The 19,653-nt window shown below is 38.1% G+C and overlaps 1 protein-coding gene across 20 annotated transcripts in view; it reads right to left on the reverse strand.

The window, feature by feature from the left end:
• Positions 1-19,653, reverse strand: part of NRXN1 (neurexin 1) — a 678,674-nt gene that overhangs the window by 459,883 nt on the left and 199,138 nt on the right. For all 20 annotated transcript variants that reach the window (XM_034060547.1, XM_034060546.1, XM_034060544.1 and 17 more), the window contains one exon: positions 1,074-1,375. In XM_034060547.1, coding sequence (XP_033916438.1) covers positions 1,074-1,375 — 302 coding nt within the window. The remainder of the gene's footprint in view (positions 1-1,073; positions 1,376-19,653) is intronic.

A 19,653-nucleotide genomic window follows, 5' to 3' on the forward strand; every position in this document is an offset into this window, starting at 1 on the left:
AATGCTGTTTGGAAACTTCAACACAAACGGTGTTAATTCAAGAGTAACCCAAACTACTGTTTAAGCTAAAGGGTTACTTTATTTTTCTTAAAAAGAGAAATAAATTTAAAAAACCAAAGTATCACTGTATTATTCTAGATCCAATCCAGCTCAGTATTATAAAGAAATTCCAAACCAAAAAAAGGAATAGCTAAACCATTTTAAAAAGAAAAGGGAGAGAAGAGGTTAGATTGATTAGTTAACAGCTCCTCAAGACAGAGCTGTTTTAATAAAGGGAAACGAAAGATTCCAATCAAGCTGCAACTGTTTAGAGAAACAACAAATATGTTAAGGATATTACTTAAGACAGACATTTAGGGCAGAAAAATATAGCACTTTACAAAATTACATGTTACTACTAATAAAGTACTTTAGAACATTAATATACATAACAGTTTAGTGCCACATACGTGCATATATTGTACACTTAATTAGCACATACAGTGTACACACATACATGGTAGTCTCTTTACCCTTCTCCCTTCCACCCCCAACCTCAAATTTAACTGTTTGACTACAAACCCCCTACTACATATCCAAGAGTAAGCATGCAATATCCTAGGTATGTGGTACTGCTACTTTTGCTTAGCTAAATGTGGCATGACATGCAAGATGCCTCCACACAGTACATAATCTTTAGCTGGTACAAATTTACTGCCCACTTATAAAAAGAGAAAAATATGTAAACCATTTCTTTTAATTAAAGGGTTGCCATTCAGTTAGAATAACTCATGTCCTGCGGAAAGTTATCAGCCTTGACCAATGCAAGACTGCAAGGGCAGACAGTTATAGTGGCAGAACACATGGGTGATGTCTAAAGTCTTTATAACATCTATCTGATACTCAGACAGCTGCTTGCCCTACTACTTTCTAGATCTGCCCCTGCTCAAGTGTGGCAGGAATAGCCCTCCTTGTGCAAATAAAAATCTAACCAAACGCCTGCTAAACATCCAATGTCACACTATGCAGTTTTCAAATCATCAAGCATTTACTCATCACAAAGTCAGTTATTCTTGTATCCATTGTACTGTTACCTGACGCAGATTCCTGGTTACTTTCACATCATGCCAGGCATTGTCATTAAATTTCCCATTCACAGGTTCCACCAGCGCTTCAAAGGCCCCTGAGCCCAAATTAATGACCAAGGAAACAGCTCCATTTTTCAGTGCAAGATTGACATAATCAGCTGATTTTCCTGTGTGAAGCATCAGTCCATTCCTCTGAAGTGTTTTAAACGACAGAGTTATTTCATCACTGCTACTCTGTATGGGATTCTGAGATAAATCATAGCAGAAGTATTCTGATCCCTTGAATGTCGCAATGTATTCTTCTTTTCCTGACAAACAAAAGGAGAGAAACAAATAAATCACTGCAACTTGCAGGAGTTGTTTTCAGAGCTAATTGGTGCTCTGTAAGCATCATATAATGAAGTAATTCATTTTAAACACTTAAAATCCATGAAGAAAAAAAGATCTACTATGAACATATTTTAAACTATATTTCTACAGAATTTTCATGGGTATGATTAAACCCAAAAAAATACACTGCATCAGCAGTTGTGTTAATGTCATTTAGGCAATCTGATCAACAACACATCTAAGCACAGAACATTTTAGGGAATGCACAGACCAAAGCATTATTCCAGTTAAAACCCAGATCTTTTCCTTCCCAAATCTTACTACAACCACAACACCTCAAAAACAATCCATAATCTAGATCACTCCCTGTGCGCTAGCCCGAGGACTTGAACAAACCAACACTACACACCATTCATTAAAGAATCTACAAAGCTACTACCCAGCATGGTGTTATGTGCAAGTCAGCATACGTACGTAAACAAAAAGGGTTTTCTGACTTTCCGGACATGCTACTAGCCCTTGGGTGTCATGCAAGTTATATTTTTAAGTTTACCCTGAAGGAGACCAAGAAGCACCACTCTTGTGAGACCCTTCTCCACAGTCCCATGTCCGCCTCTGGGGGCAACAATACAAGAGGGATGTGGAGATGGGTTGAAACTTAAACAGCAGAGGTTTAGATTGGATATAAGGAAGAAATTCTTTACTGTGAGGGTGGTGAGGCACTGGAATGGGTTGCCCAGGGAGGCTGTGAATGCTCCATCTCTGGCGGTGTTCAAGGCCAGGTTGGATGAAGCCTTGGGTGATATGGTTTAGTGTGAGATCTCCCTGCCCATGGCAGGGGGGTTGGAACTAGATGATCTTAAGGTCCCTTCCAACCCTAACTATTCTATGATTCTATGTTGGAGTGAGTCGAAAGGCCACCATGGAGATGCTCAGAAGGCTGGAGCACCTCTGCTATGGAGACAGGCTGAGAGAGCTGGTGGGATTCAGCCTGGAGAACAGAAAGCTCTGGAGAGACGTTAGAGCAGTTTCCAGTGCCTAAAGGGGTCAACAAAAAAAATGGAGAGGGGCTTTGCATAAGGGCCTGTAGGGACAGGACAAGGGGGAACGGGTTCAAACTGACAGAGGGGAGATTGAAATGAGACATTAGAAAGAAATTCTCCTCTGTGAGGGTGCTGAGGCCCTGGCACAGGGTGCCCAGAGAAGCTGTGGCTGCCCCATCCCTGGCAGTGTTCAAAGCCAGGTTGGACATGGGCTTGGAGCAACCTGGTCTAGCGGGAGGTGTCCCTGCCGGGGTTTGGAACTTGATGAGCTTTAAGGTCCCTTCGAACACAAACCTATATGTGATTCTGTGATGATCTTTAACCAATGCTATGCAGCCTGCAGTATCCACTTTCAATTTCTGAACTTTCCCATTGTTTTTAGCTTCAATAACATCCACGATATTCAGCAACATTAAATACACCATTTAATGACAGTTCTTTGGTTATCATCTTCATACAAGATACCCAAAAAGTGTTAGATAAACTACAGTTCTTCCCTCTACACTATGGGACCCCTCTGGTACACGAGCTGATCTAAATCAACTTGTGTATGAAGCTTCCTCAAATTCAGTGGGTAAAGACCCTATTTCAGGCATTTCTGGAAAGACATCAAGATGGGGTTAAATTTAATCACAAATTTCAGCAACAGAACAGTACAGACACTTTGAATTTGGGGAGTTGAATGATTTCAGTGATGCTGAACCATTCAGATTTTAAACAAGTGACTTAGAGCTAGCACCAAACTAGCAATTGTTAGCTTAAAAACTGGCTTTAAACTGAAAAATAAAAAGCCAAAACTGAGAATAACATTTCACTTCAGAGAAATACTCTGGTTGAAAAGCCCGAACACTGTAGGTAAAAACTTCATACTTTTCCTGACAAACTCATTTTTGCTCACCTGCCAAGGCAAATAATGGACATTTTAGTATTTTTCCCTTGTAGGATTGAGTTTCACGTATTTGGTCTTCAGAATTCATTGGATGACTACGATACAGATCCCCTACCAGGACAGTATTGGTGTGGGATGCTAGTGCATCAGAGCATGAACCCTCATCAGGTACGTCACATCCTCTGATACCTCTGATAACTGAAAGGCTCTGACCTGACAGCACTACGCCCCTGGGTTGCAGACTCGTGAGACAAACCCTCTTCTGGGGGGATTCAAGACAACACCACCTTCAAATTTCCAGTTGTGTAACTATGAGTATCCTGCCAGAATGGCACAACTCCTGATCCAGATTAGTTCCATTTCAACCATTTCATTTGCCATTTAAAATTGTAGTAATTATGGGTTGCTAAAAGGCTGCAGAAAGGCCAGCTCAGAGGAGTAACAAGGACAGCCAGGAGATCAGCCATCAATGTCTTGTGATGCTGGAAATCTCAGCATCTCATTTTCAAACAGGGATTAAGCCTTACCAGTAACTCCTCCAAGGCAAGCTCAAGCTGTAGGTACAGCAGAACTTCCTTTTTTCTCAGTAGTTACTATGTTTTCACTAGAACTCATTACTGAGATTTCTGATGTAAATGGCTTTTAGGAAGTTAAGGCTGAAACACTGAAATGATTCAGCAACATTTGGATATATTGGAAAACTCACTTCTGGTCCAAGAGTTAAGAGAACTTTGACTTTTATTCTGATGAGTTTCACTGCTAAGGAAAGAAATAAATGTCTGACAGATAAAAGGTCACAGGGCTTGGCTGAGCAGCTAATGAGACAGTCTGTGAACCCAGCTAGAGTCATCTCATTTTCCAGTAGGTGCAGCCTGCTAAGAATTACAACAGTTTTGAAGAGGCATCTGACAGCTGAAAACACTCTTCTTGGTATTACAAAATAATAAATACTGAAAACTTCTAGTTTCAAATGACTGAAGAGAAATTAAAGTCCATGGTACTTTCTACAAGGAAGTATTGCAACAAAACAATGTATTCCCTTATGTGAATAGGTATCCATGACATGATTTCAAAAAATATTGATAAAAATGATCTAGATAGGGCAAACTACACATAATACAAAAGTTATTTGAAGGGAGGGGAGGTAGTGAGAACCTATCTCCACATGCCTCCAGATATATGGAGTAATACATTCCTCACAAAAAAAATTAAAACTTCCTCTTGTGATCATCTGAATGCAACCTCAGATATCTTTGCCCTCAATATGGCATTGACAAATGGAATGTGATTAGACACTGCAACTGCAATGCTGATTTGCCATACGCAGGTATGAAATGCAAAGATAGAAGGTAAAACAGCCACAGCTCTGCCACTGTAGGGTTTCAGTACAGGCTAGCAAGGATTCAGAAAAAAAAAAGAACAAGAAAAGGAAATCATGTTGCAAAGCTTTGTTGTGCTTTCTCACTGTTATTTGAAAATAAACAGATATATCCCTGGCAGTGGTCAAGGCCAGGTTGGACAGGGCTCAGAACAACCTGCTCTAGTGGAAGGTGTCCCTGCCCATGGCAGGGGGTTGGAACTGGATGAGCTTTAAGGTTCCTTCCATCCCAAACAAATCTGTGATTTTACAATTTCTAGCAGACAAGGAACCACATACAAGCCAAAATGTTTCATTGATCAGCCACAGGACAGAAAAGCCACTAGGCAATACTACCTAAACTACCGAAAACTACCCCCATATCAAATCTTTAATACCACAGAGATGTACTATTTTATTCAGTATGAAGGTATATATTTAGATTGGACAAACTGCAAAAAATATAACACAAATGTTTTCTATAAAGTACAGTTATAATCTATTGCTCCATTTCATACCATAACTTTCTTTGATTTTCTAAAGTGAATTAGGAACAGGCTTTATTAATAAGCAGTTGTGCATACTGCTGGTTGTTTGTTTTTTCAAATTATCACTTAATGATACTTAGAGAAGCCATTAAAAATGCATGGCAGTCATTCTAGCCAGTATGAAGTGTTGCACTTCATTTAATGACTAAAATGTAATTACCTGCATAAAAAAAGCACAAGATAATATGAACACCAATAACTGAATTTAGCATGGCTTTGTTCTGAATTTTGAGCACTGTAAATCATTGTATATTACAGCAGTTACAATCCTGAAGTATGGATCATTTATCAGCACAGAAAGATGTGATCTCCTTGTATCACACTGACACAAGAAGCACATTCTGTTAAAGTATCACTAGTGTGCAAAGGGTCTATTTCCCATTTCCCTACTTAGGATTTGCCCTGTTCCCCACTGAAGTCAACAACAGTTTTAACATTCATTTATCTGGAGGTTGATTTAAGTCCTTAGAATCTAATTCAGTGTCCAGAAGAAATACTTGCCCAGGTCTCAGCAGACTGTACAGCACTATGTTAAGCTTTACAGCATATCGAGCCTCCTCCCTGGCAGTGTTTAATCAGAGAATAGGTGTGGCTGATTCTGTAATAACTTTATCATGTGTCCACACCTGATGCACATCACATGCATGTGACTGGATGCTCTGGTCTTAACAGGTAGTAACAATAATGGAACCATACACTAAAGAAATAAAATTGTCCAGAGAGGGTAATTCAAAGTTAGTTACTGATAGCTGAAACATTTATTTGCAGAAGAGACAGGAGTTTTAGAATTATTTTATTAACTAAATTCCAAAGACCCACATCATGTGACAACCCAATCTTTTATTATACAAAGTGTTGCTGAGTGCTATCACTTTATCTGTGTGCCAAAATAATTCCTTTCAAAGACAAAGGTACCGGTGATACTTAAGAGCCAAGTTCCTTCTGTTCAATCTTCAGAACATTAAATACAGACTGTATAAATAAATTATGCCAAACCAGAACCTACTACGTTCTCAGATGCACTGTTCAGGGCTCCATTTCTTTGCCATTTAAAAGTCATTTATCCATTATACTATCTTCTTATTTATAAAGTCTTTTTTCCTGAAAAGTAATGCAATGCAACCAGGAAAGACAACACCAAACATCATGTAGACAAAAACTTTCGGAATAACTGATACAATAAAACAAGACAGCCTAAACTCCTTCTGTAGTAGACATGAAATGAAAGCTTTACAGCAATAGCAAACTAACAGCTTGCCATTCCATGTAATGGGAACACTCACTGCACTAGGCATGTGCCACTGAACCTAGATGATCTCAGGATGCAGCATACACAAGGCGTCTCAGTACACTGCTCTTTCAGGTGGCCTGGCCATACGCTTCCATAAACAGATCACTCCCCGGAACTGAAGGTAAAAAAATATAAACGCTATAAAGTCTTTGTCAAAATTTATACCTGAATTTGACCATAATTTGTTTCCCAATTACGTAAAACAGGCTCACTTGATTGCATACAGAAACAAATCATGCAGGCACTTAGAAAGAGAAACAAATGATTACTGTCTGCTTAACCAATAAAAGACTTAACTCTGAAACCCAGAAAACCAACAGAAATATTTTAAAACTTAAACTATTAATTCAGACAGGGTACAGATGGTCTACTTCATCAGTTAGGGTTGAATTTTCTTTAAACTATTACTGTTGCTACACACTATCAGTTTTCTGTTCCTATCTCAATGTTTTTTTAATAGAAGTTTATCCTGTTTTTTCTTCCCTTTCTCACATGTGTTTGTTCCTTTCCAGCAACTATTCCTCTTACCCTTTAAGCAAGTCTTCACAGAAAATTCGAAGGGAACAACTTGGGGAGAAAAATGAGATTCACAATTTCAAATCCAGAACAGAATCTGTTGTTGCAATATGTAAGCAAACTTCGAGTAAGATATAAGACAAGTCTTTATTACACATAAATCAGGAAATGAGAAAGTTACACTCACAGGCTGTAGAAAGCAAACAGCTACACTGTGAATGGGAACTTTCAGTCTGAAATGAGCTGCTATTGTTACAGCAAGATGAAGATACAGTATCACAAAACCAGTAGTTACAAGCTCCACACAGCACTCTAAAATAAACTGCAATTTTAATAGTCACATTACACTACTTTCTTCCTCCTTTATTAAGAAGCAAGTCTATTATGAGATAATCACAGCTAGCCTAACATAAGAACAAAACATTGAACACTGAGCTACTTATTCTGAAGGAGTCACGAGTAATTTCTCAAGGGCTTGTTATTCTTATTCTAAATGATCCTTTTGCAGCAAAAGGCTGTACAAGTATCTATTCATTCCAAAAATCCAGGGAGCTGGTGAACCATCTCATTCCATTCTCCATGAGAAAATGTTGCACTCAAAAAGATAACAAGAGAAGTAAGACTTTGGTTAGTCATAGAATCGTAAGATGGTTAGAGTTGAAATGGACCTTCAAGATTCCGTAGTTCCAACCCCCTGCCACACGCAGGGACACCTTCCACTGGACCAGGTTGATCTAAACCCCCTCCAACCTGGCCTTGAACACTGCCAGGGATGGGGCAGCCACAGCTTCTCTGGGCACCCTGTGCCAGGGCCTCACCACCCTCACAAGGAAGAATTTCTTCCTAATGTCTCACCTAAATCTCCCCTCTAAATGTCAGTTTATAGCCATTCCCCTTTGTCCTGTCCCTACAGTGATTTGTCAAAAGCCCCTCTCCAGATTACCTGTAGTCATTCTAAGCAACTAATTTGCACCAGCATAAACTCTGTTTCTGAAGTCCACTAGCAGTATGCTGTTAATCTCAAAAACAAAAATAAAAAACAAACCTCAAACACTAAACTGGAAACTCTGGGCAATCAAAGGCTGCACCACTTGTAGCCAGCACACAAATAAAATGAGTATATGCTTCAGTAAACAAAAAATGCAAAATAAAATTGTAACCAACAAGAATTTAACAACAGAAGTCATGCAAAGTCGCACAGATCATGATTGTTGGAGTGGGAGAAGAAAAAGCTGTTGTAGCTGCTGTTTTATTTTAAGCACAATCATTAAATTAGTCACCAATTACAAGAAATATGAACTTGCACAATGTAAGCTTCTCATCCCTCCCCACCGTCTCAGATAAGACTAAAACGATGATAGTTGCCACTCATGATAAATGACTTACAGGGAACACTAGGTAAGTGATAAATTACCCCATTTTGCTAAACAGCAATTTTAATTCATTTCTAAAATGGCTAGACCATGCAATTTCCTCACTAATTTTCAGTTCCTTTTATTTAATCACACAGAGTATGCACTTGAAAAGCAAATTTGCAAATGGGAAGGGAGAATGAAGTGAGCAGGAGTTTTTCGGAAGGATGCCATCCAAGTGTACACTGAACACTAAACTGCCAGAAGACAAAAATAAGTGGATCTTTTTCCTACAGTCACATCACTGAAAGTAGATTATAAAGTCCTGCAGTTTATATATATCACAGTGATAATGCCTTTCTTATAATTGCTCAAAAACTCAAAGGTTGACATAATTTTGAAAGCATTCTTGTTAAATTAAGAATAAACTAGAAAATGCCAAATATACTTAAAACTTCTACATCCACAGACAAAACTAGTCTTACCCCTTCAAACTCAATTAAGGATTGTGTTAAAGACTCACACTGACTTTGCCACTCAGCTGCAAAACACAGATTCAATGAATCAGAGCACAGAGGCTTTTCATGTCAGATTGCTTACAGAAAACAGTATTGGTAGAAAAATGGACACTGCAATATTAAAAAAAAATAGTTTTGATTTCTCTACCTATAAAGCTTCTGTAAATGCAGGTTTTAAAACTCTCGAGTGATGGCACAGGAAAAGTCAAGTTCCTCTGCCTCATCCTGGGCTGGCTCTCTTCTGCCTGCATCTTAATAACCCATTATAACCCTTTCTTCTTAAAATAAAGAACTATTACATTAGTTTCAAAGCATAAAAAAACCCAACAACTCCCACCCCAAAAAAAATCCTACTTTTTTTTTGCAGAACAAATTCTGGATATATAAATACCTCAAAATTTTTCAAAAGCCAAAAATACTATTTGAGCTTCAGCATTATAAATGCACTGTCACATGGCTAATTCAGCCAAAAAAGTCTCTTCCTTATATAAGGCCTTCTATGAGAAGCAGTAACAGAAGCAATATGCATTCTTCTGGTACATGTGGCATTTCTTTTGGCACCTTATCCTCAGAGCTGCCTTCAAGCCCCCATCAGTAACTAAATCAAAAGAATCCAAATGAGCTACAGTATCAAAAAGTTCTTCCATTCCTCTTTCCACCTATGCTGACTTCACCTGTAAATACTTAATATATCCTGTCCAATGAATCATCAAAAATGGACCCCAAAATATGCCTACCATGCTTTTTTCTTTTCCCTTTTTCTCCATTATCAAAATCTAAAGTAAAATCTGACCAATTATTAACAACTTCTATGGTAACTTTTTTCTTCCAAATAAGGACACAGGCAGAATTTCTCATTCAGTAAGGAAAAAGATGTATCTATTTTATATTGGTTTCATTTGAACAATATATATTGAATTCTAATATCTAATAAACTGAAGTACAAATTCAGATTGCCTTCCTCCAAATATTAAATTGCCTGATGATCACTGCACTGAGTAATGGAAATTTGGTTTAAATTCCCTTTATGAATGTAGTTGGCTGACAAAAGTAAGTACAACACAAGAACTTAAGCAGGCTGCATGGCACAGACCTTCTTGATTTGGGGTAAGAACAGACAACATTTTCCAGAAAGTAAAATCAATTACATATCTAGATTAAAGAACAGGTACAAACTGTTTATTTTAGAATGGAAGCAAATCAAATACTATTACTAACCATCTGTATAACAACAGCGATTTACGTCAAGCTCCTGGCCAGAAAGACAGCTAAACAGTCTCCATTTTACAGAAGAAAATACACCCATGGTATTGGCACAGAATTGCAACCACCTGCATATATGTAGAGTTACAAATATTCACAGGCAAATCCAGAGCACTTTTCCATTATGTTGAAATGATTATTCCAAAGTTCAAATCAAACACTCAAATGGCTTTCCAACACACGTAAAAACTTTTTGTATAATACTGCTATTATAATATAATCTCTTAAGTCTGTAATATACCTTCTTAAAAACAGCTTGACCTATTTCTTTTCCTGTTGAATCAATGCTGCCCTCTACTCCACTTTCCCCTCTTAGTTCTTCACCTCCAGAGACCATTCTGATTGCACTCGAATTCCTGCTGAGAGGCAAAGAAAGGCAGGTAAAGCCCAACACCACTCTGCAGCCACTGGAAATGGCCAACCACAGCTGAAGATCAGAGCAAGCCTTAATAACAAACCCCCTCTATTTCAATTCTGTGTGCAGCAACCAGATATAAAAACAAAAATAGAACTGGGGACATGTTCAGAGTATAGATAAAAGTCCAGGTGAATTCAGAGTAATTCCACATTTTATCCTGAAAAACATACTAACCCTGATGCAGCCTACAGAAGTCTGACAGATTACATACTTACATTCACATTAGACATTAGGACTAAATTCTTCCCTGTGAGGGTGCTGAGGCCCTGGCACAGGGTGCCCAGAGAAGCTGTGGCTGCCCCATCCCTCACAGTGCACAAGGCCAGGTTGGACAGGGCTTGGAGCAGCCTGGATTAGTGGAAGGTGTCCCTTCCTGTGGCAGGATGAGCTTTAAGGTCCCTTCTGACCCAAACCAGTGTGGGATTCTATGATTCTAACTTGCCTTCAGCAGCGCACACTGATTTATTCTTGTCTATGAATACCTAAGACAGGTATATCTAAATTTACCTTTAATGGACCATTTTACTCATGTACTGTAAAAAAAAAAAAAAAAAAAAAAAAAAAGATCTTTATCGAAGTCTCATTATCAAATCTGAGAAAATCAAAGAAAATTTCTGCAAGTGGCAAAATAATCAGTATTATATGTTTTATGCACTTAGTTTTTTGAAGCCTGACTAGCTCTTTTTCCATTAATTCAGTATTACCTACTGATCTTTAGTTTTTCAGAAGTCCAAAGTCTTTGAAACTGCATGATAAGGAGGCCTCCCTACTGAGATTACCAATAGTCTTTTTATAGAAGCCTGCAGTAACACTGTAAAAGCAAAAGAAGATTAGCAGACTATAAAAATAATTGGACTCCAGTGCTGTATTGACATTCTAGAGGAAAGATTTGCTGTCGTGTCCAGGCCAAGTTATCTGCTGGTAAATTCCACTGAAGACAGCACATTTAGACCACTGATACTTTATCCTGTTCTCTATGCAATAAATACGCCCAAAATGATGAGACACATACAGTGTCATAGATAATTTGACATGATCATTATGTGCATCTAACAAAACTTAAGATCTCATTTCTCAGGTGACAAAGGCTAGAAAAAAAGATGCAGATAGAAAGAGTGACACTGTCAGAAATACTGACATCTGTCAGAAACATTACATATTACAAAGCTATTTCACTTCTTAAAGAATTTGCCTAACGTAACTGTCCAACATATTTCAAGATTTATTTTTACTGCACAGAAGCTTAGTTTTATTTTGTATTATTTTGCTCCATCCCTGGCAGTGTTCAAGGCCAGGTTGAATGAAGCCTTGGGTGATATGGTTTAGTGTAAGGTGTCTCTGCCCATGGCAGGGGGTTTGGAACTGGATGATCTTAACGTCCTTTCCAACCCTAACTATTCTATGATTCTATGATTATTTACAGTCTCACAGAACCACACACTGGTTTGGGCTGGAAGGGACCTTAAAGCTCATTCAGTTCCAACCCCTGCCCACGAGAAGGGACACCTTCCACTAAACCAGGTTGCTCCAAGCCCTGTTTAACCTGGCCTTGAACACTGCCAGGGATGGGGTAGCCACAGCTTCTCCGGGCAGCAATCCCTTAGAGATATGATTGGAAAACAACAACAAGGTAATCATCCAAAGAACACTTTCATAACATATCTTACAAAGGATACAAAAAAGAGCAGAGGTGACATAGTCCACTGACAGGCAAAGTATGTAACTTGGAGATTTGGCTGCTCGTGCTTTTTCTATGATCTAATTGCATGCAAAGTCTAAAAGTTTATCTACACTGCAAGGCAAGAAGATTGGTTTCACCACAGCTGCTGGTACTCCACTAAGCTACTGGCCAGACAGGGCAGGAGAAGTAGTAATGGAGTCTGTATCCTTGCACCAAATCTCTATCTCCTAACCCATGAGGGAAAAAAAATTGCAAGTGGAAAAAAAATGCAGGACTGAAGCTTGTGCCAACAAAAGCAGGAGCCACAGGCGGGTTCCTTTTGCACAGCCTGAACATGACTGTTGATTCCACATAAAACTACACAGGAATCAACAGCAAAGACTACGACTGGATCAACTACTCTCAAGCAACAGTAGTATAGGAAGAATTCTACACAAACTCTAGGTATAACAAGGCCCTGTAATCACTGCTCAGTTGTTTAGACAGCCAGCCCCAGAGGCCAGTTAAGTCTTACGTTTATTATATTAAGAAAATGTCATGGCGCAGTACCTGGAGTGACAGGATCAATATACATTCAGAAAGGGTTTGTGCTGTAAGTTCCATGAGCTAGTTATTCAACCTTCTTCTACAACACAGTGTTTTCTTTGGATTGATGAATATGGTTTTGCTTTTCCAATATTTCTCTTCATTTTATAGTACCTTGAGAAAAATAAACCCTTCTATATGCAATACACAATTCTTGTTTCTGAGTACACATCATTGGACTTCTAAAGCCATTTGATGGCTACTCTGGACGCCTTCAAATTAATTAAAATTGAAGAATTCTCACAAAACACACTAGCATTTATCACCAAAACATCACATCAGTTAAGTTTATGAAGTCATTTAAATCTTTCAGAACTTCCAGGGAAGAAAGGGAACTACTGCATCTATCAAATTGTCACTCTCTCATGGTCACCTGTAAGAGTACCCACAGCTCCTACTCCCTACAGGTTCACTATGAGTTTTAACTGCAGGCCCCATAGCTTTAGCATTTAATAGGAAGCTGTGCTTAAAATGTATTAGAATCCAACCCCTCAGTTCTCTTGTTGAGGCTGTATTATCCCTCGGCATTCAAAAGAAACAATGGTACAGTTCTAAATGGTTTTTTAAAAGGTTAAAAAAATAGAATCATTAAAATCCTGCTTAATTGTCATTAAAGAAGAATTCTGCAGACCTGCAGTCCACTCTTTTCCAATTCTCTTCTACTTGTGTTCATTTTGATTGGATTCCTAAACCAACATTTAGAGGTAAAACCATTTAACTCTAGGATGATTTGATTATTTTATTACACAAGGATTATTTGTTTGTACATTAGTCTCGGGCTATGGAGACAATATGCACATAGAAGTATTTCCATCTCGTAAGTAGAAGCAGGCAGTGTTCACTTGCCTGCTAACCACAAAATCACAACAGTTTGATGGATACAAGGGCAGCTCATGCAGCTCTTGTTCTACTTTGCTACATTCCTCTCATTTCCCTACTCCCCCACTATAATGAACAACTTTTCTGCTGCCATACAAGAAACAACAAGTTATTTAGGCAACTTCAAGTTCCTTGCTTTTATATTCTATCCTCATCTGCCACTTTGTAAGCCTCTTTGTGCAAGCACAAACAAAAGCTGAACAACAGCCTGCACTGGCACCCTTCCTATGGAGGCAGGCTGAGAGCTCAGCTCTTTCAGCCTGGAGAAGAGAAGGCTACAGGGAGACCATATAACAGTCTTCCAATACCTAGAAAGGCTGACAAGAAATCTGGAGAGGCAATTTTTACAAGGGCCTGAAGTGACAGGACAAGGGGCAATGGCTTTAACCTGACAGAGGGGAGACTGAGATAAGACATTAGGAAGAAATTCTTCCCTGTGACAGTGCTAAGGCCCTGGCACAGGGTGCCCAGAGAAGCTGTGGCTGCCCCATCCCTGGCAGTGCTCCAGGCCAGGTTGGAGGGGGCTTGGAGCAATCCTGCTCTAATGAAAGGTGTGAAACTGCACGATCTAGGGGGTGGGAACTCTTCCAAGATCCTTTCCAAGACGTTCTATAATGCAAACAAAATAAATACTGTAGCACAAATGGAGACATTTTCTTCACTTACTCTGTTGGGGCTTTTTTGTCAAGTGAATGCCTATCATAGTAAATGACCCATTAAATGACTAAATCCATCTACCATTGTAATGGCAAAGAAACATTTCAGAAGAAAAAAAAATAAAAAAGACCTACTGCAAATGATTCTATTGAAATTTGGGAATTTACCATGATCTTCAAAGCTGTTTCAAGAGAAGTTAAATCTTGATTCATTCCCAATGATGCCATAATAAGCATTCAAGTTATTTTTCCCTGACAAGTGTGCAGTGCTAGGACAAAGTAATTTTTGAACTTCCCTTGGCTTCACTCACAAAAGGACATTAACTCATCCACTTTATGTCAATGTTTAAACCTGGCATTACGTTAGGAAAAGCAGACTTCAGCCTATTACCACTCTAAAACCTTCTAAAGTACCACCCCCTCAACAGCAGAGTTACTTCCATCTGACCAACTAGATCCCTCCCTTGCTCACTCATTCATTCCAGTCCAGCTCCAGATGGTTTTTCTTATCACAGCTGACCACAGAAAATGAACTATGAACCAAAGAAACCCCAAATCCCTACATGGCCAGATGCAGGATAATTCCATATTTTGGCTCCTATTCACCTACCGCTTTCTCACATGAGTTGTAACTTCAGTAGTGACCCAATTCTGCTTTATCTTTTAGAAGACAAACAACTAAGAACAGTTCCCAAAGCTAAACCTTTTCCTCATTTCTCTTAAAACAGTCAGCTCCTTTCTGATACTCTGACACTCAAATTTAATTCAATCTCCCTAGACCTCACAGTGCCTTCAATGCACACAAATGAATGCAGGAAGATTAAACATTTCTTTACTGTGACCTACAACAATGTGCTGAAACTTTAATTATTATGTTAATCCAAGCACTTGGCCCAGCAGATTTATTATATCCCAGAAGCTAAGACAAGCTACTCTGAAGTGAGGTATGGGCATTAGCTGCATCTAAGTATTTTGTCCACAAATATTTAGGCAGAGTAACTAACAGCTCTGCACTAAAAATATATATTTTCAAATCTAATCCTAATCTTAGAGGTTTTTCCTCAAGTAGTTCTGAAGATGTAGTTGCCTATAGGAGCAGAAGCTTGTGTCTTGGACAAATATTATCTCCCCAGATTCCAGCCTTTTGAGGTGGAATTCATCAGACAATGATCCTTATACTTGTCAGGAGTCCATATCTCATGCAAATATATACCATTATAGGATGACAGCTGCAGGACAGGACTGGCTGTTGTCCATTATATCAAGACTGAGAACAAGAATATCCAACCCTTAAAACAGTGCTTTCAGAATGAAGCTAGCTCATTATTACAGAGAATAAATTTCCCCAATTTTGATGGTTTTAAGGACCAGCACTGGAAGAAACACCAGTCATTAACATTTTCTTCATAGACAGGACAGGCGTTTCTGATCAGTTCTCCTTTACATCAGTTGCTAGCCTTGGTTTCCAACCAATCACCTCGAATAAATACCTACTGTTTCTTTTAATTATCCCCAGTCTCAGGCAGTAATTTCTTGATTTTCTGTTAGCAACACCACTGACTCAAATTAAAGTCAATTTTTTGATATCTTCGAAGAGGAAAAAGGTGAAGAATCATGATGGGGTGAACTTGTCAGACACTGGTAAAACCAGTGGAACCCTGCTGACTAAACAAGCCTTTTCTTAAGCTACAAAGCTGGAGGTAACTTGCATAGTCTTACTCCTTCTTGCTTTGCCACATCAGTGTGTTTTCTATTAAAGCATCACAAAAAAAACCCTGTGATGTAATTAGGAGCAATGTGACTTTCATCAAGGGGAAGCTAAAGGAGTGTTTGATACAATAATGGCAAGCAGGAATTAATGCAAGCTTTCACGTTTATACTGCCAAGCAAGCCAGAGAGTTCATCCTGTGCTCCTGTTTGATTATACATTTTAATTGCTTACTATCATATTGCCTTGATAACCATCACAAAGACAATTCCATAATTGCCAGATATAAATCTTGATGTTTTGAAGAGGAAAAAAAATTACAAAGGATTTTTAATCACTGTTTTCTAAAGTTGATTTAAATAAATTGTCCTAAAAGCTTCCAAGCTTTAAAGACCATGAATAGCTCAAGTGTAGCTCTATTATTTTTAAGCAATGTGGTCAAAAGAATATTTGTTTCCTGGATTGTTTTTAACATTTCCACAACAACAAGACCTCATTTAAAGGATTTTTACAAACTTATCTTCTACTCAAGTCTTACTCTCAATAATTTATCCAATACAGAGGCAGCATACCCCTCACATGGAAATAAGAGACTTATTAAAGCACAGCTCTGATACAAACCTAGCTTATTATTCCCTTAAGTTCTTCAAGATCTGAACTGGATCACACTACAAGGGCAACCTTCATAACATACGTAAGCCTTACAGCTGAATTTATTACATGAATGCAATGTAATTCTCATTGTATATTTATACACACTGATATATACTTCTATATAGTTTATAACCAGGAAAGACTTAATGTATATTACTTAAATAAGTTCCTCCCCCCATTTCAGTAATTTTTACATACACCAAAAAGAAAATCCAAAGCACTTAAAAAATCTTTTTACAATACACAAGCTCATCTGATACAACTTCCTTAAAATCCATGCTTGTTTTTTCTTGTTGCTCAAAACCATAAATACATCATTTTTTTCTTGATAGTCAAATAAAAAAATGCTTTTTCCACAGCTAAAAAGTTCAAAGTTACCATGGTAACAGAACAAAAAGCAACTGAGGACTTGCTACCAAAGGCCTTTACAGAATACACAAGGTACAGTCAATAAGAGGTAGTGGAAAGTCTTTTATGGTAGTTTTAAATACACAGAACTAGCAAATCCCATGCTGATCATTATAAACATGTTAAAAGTATACACCTTGATTATCTTTGCAGTAAGGTGCACCACAGAGAGGCTCATTTAATAAAGGTCAATTACTCCAAGTTGCATAAACATAACAATACTGGAGAACATGTTGCGGTATGAACCATGTTAGACTAAATTGTCCTCATTTAAGTATTTTGTTGTAATGAAAAAGATTAAATTGAGCAAAGTATTCATTATACCTCAAACTAGGCAACTCAGAGCTGACTTCCTGCCCTTAAGTCTGCCAACTTATGCAGCAAGATAGCAAAAAGCATGTGGTGTTACATGAGAAAACACAGCCCTGCTTTAAAGTTGTTCCATATATTTAGATATGCAGATTCCATAGATAACAAATTATTAGCCATCATTATTTGAGGATTGTAAACTGCTACATAATATTTGCTTTAAACAGAGACTCAAGTTAGACTATTTGAATGTGAATTTAATACTTATAAGAACAAAGGAATGCAAAGGAAGTGCCATCCAATTAATGAACCCACTGTTCAAAATCAATCATTCTGGCAGAAAGAAACATTTTTATCACGTATTCAAAGAAAACTCAGTTTAATTTTTCTCAACTGTCTCATTTCAAAAACATGCACATGTTTCTAATTTCATCTTGTAAGGTGCACTAGTGTCCTAGTGCATTTCTGTATTAGCTATAACCCACTTCAGAGTATTCTCTTGGGCAATATTATACCCATCTGCTTCTTGAAGCCAGACCCCAGACTTTCTTCGGCTTTCCTAGGGCCAGGTATGCCATCTTTCACAAAGGGCTTTAAAATTCAGCACAGCTTATATCTTAATGACCCAAGTTCTTACTGACATAGCTGATACATTGTGTTAATATACTCTATTCAGGGCAGTAGTTGATCAATTCAGTTTGTATAAAGGAGGACAGGCTAGAATTTAGACATTTAAACTGAATATGAAATTTACCTAGACCTTTAACTAGCAGAGGAAATAGGAGCAGCTTTACCCCATCCTCAGCTACACATGATTTTTATTCCTGTCTTTATACTAGCTGTATACGAGGTTCTCATTCATTTGCCAAAAGTTTCACCACAGGATGCCAAAGTCATTCAGGAAATTTCAATTACAAATGAGTAATCGGCTCAGAGAACAAAACCCCACACTGGCATGTTGTCACTGAGTCCTTCACAAAAGCAAAGTAACCGCACACTTCTATGCTATATCCTGCCATCAGTCAATGCACTTCACATACAAGCCTTGCAAATTTACACCTTATATTAGATTAGACCCTAGAGCACTCCACTATTTATTTTAGGGCTGTATTTTAAAAGACATCAAGGATATTGACATAAGCCCTTCACTGGAGTTGTGTAAAGATGAAAGGATGTTCATTTTAGCCTATACTTTAAAAAATAAAACAAAAAAAAAAAAACACATTTTTGCTCCTGGCTTCAAAGATCTTTGAGATTTGGAGGGCAGTAGCTCTGGGTGCTGGCATTAACACAAACATATCACCTCACCTAACCAAAATACCTAATCATACTCCTGAATTGTCACCCTCTGGCACCTTTGTCATGTTTTAAGTATGTGCACAGCAATGCAGAGTTTGCTTATGGGTATTAGAGCTGTATTTGTCCTTCTTACTGAGCAGAAAGATGTGAAATACTAACCCCAAGGACATTCCAGTCATACAGCAGTTGCAGCACAATCTTATACATACAGAGTTTCATATGTTTATATTTTTCAGGTGCAAAGTCGAAGATTCAGCCACCTTGTTCCGTGGAAGAGCACTATTCCTATGTTCAAGAACTATGATAATTTAATTCATATATGAAGGTAGATTTTTGTTAATTTACCAATCCTGAAATAATTAACCTCTGGGGATTTTAGTATTTCTTTCTACATTATACCTAGTTATTATCAGAGCAGATGGGAACAGACCGAGGGGGTAGTTACATGCCACAGCACATCCTGTGGTCCTATTTACTTAATAATCCAAACTTGGGACCCATCTGGACCTCCTGGAGCTACACATTCCAATCCATATCCCCAGACTTATTTCCTCTTTAGATATTCTGAGGGAGGACAGGAGACAGTAGGTGCCTAATTCTCACCCAGAGTGGAATTAAAACAGGAATGAATCACACACTTAAGCCCAGTTGTTGAGAAAGATTTCCAGGTCTCAAAGTACAGTCACCAAGCCACATATTGACCATAGAGAGAGTATTTTCTATATTTTCTACTTTTTTTTTTCCTTGTCTCAATATCCTGAGATATTCTCTATGTAGCAAACATACCACACTTAAGAACTGAATTCAAACCTGGTAATTTATTCTCAGCACTTTGCATTTCACTTAGATCTGAAAATGACAAGCTGTTGGTCCAATTTTTGT

The sequence above is a fragment of the Melopsittacus undulatus genome, chromosome 3, assembly GCF_012275295.1.
Source record: "Melopsittacus undulatus isolate bMelUnd1 chromosome 3, bMelUnd1.mat.Z, whole genome shotgun sequence".
NCBI classification, from domain to species: Eukaryota; Metazoa; Chordata; class Aves; order Psittaciformes; family Psittaculidae; genus Melopsittacus; species Melopsittacus undulatus.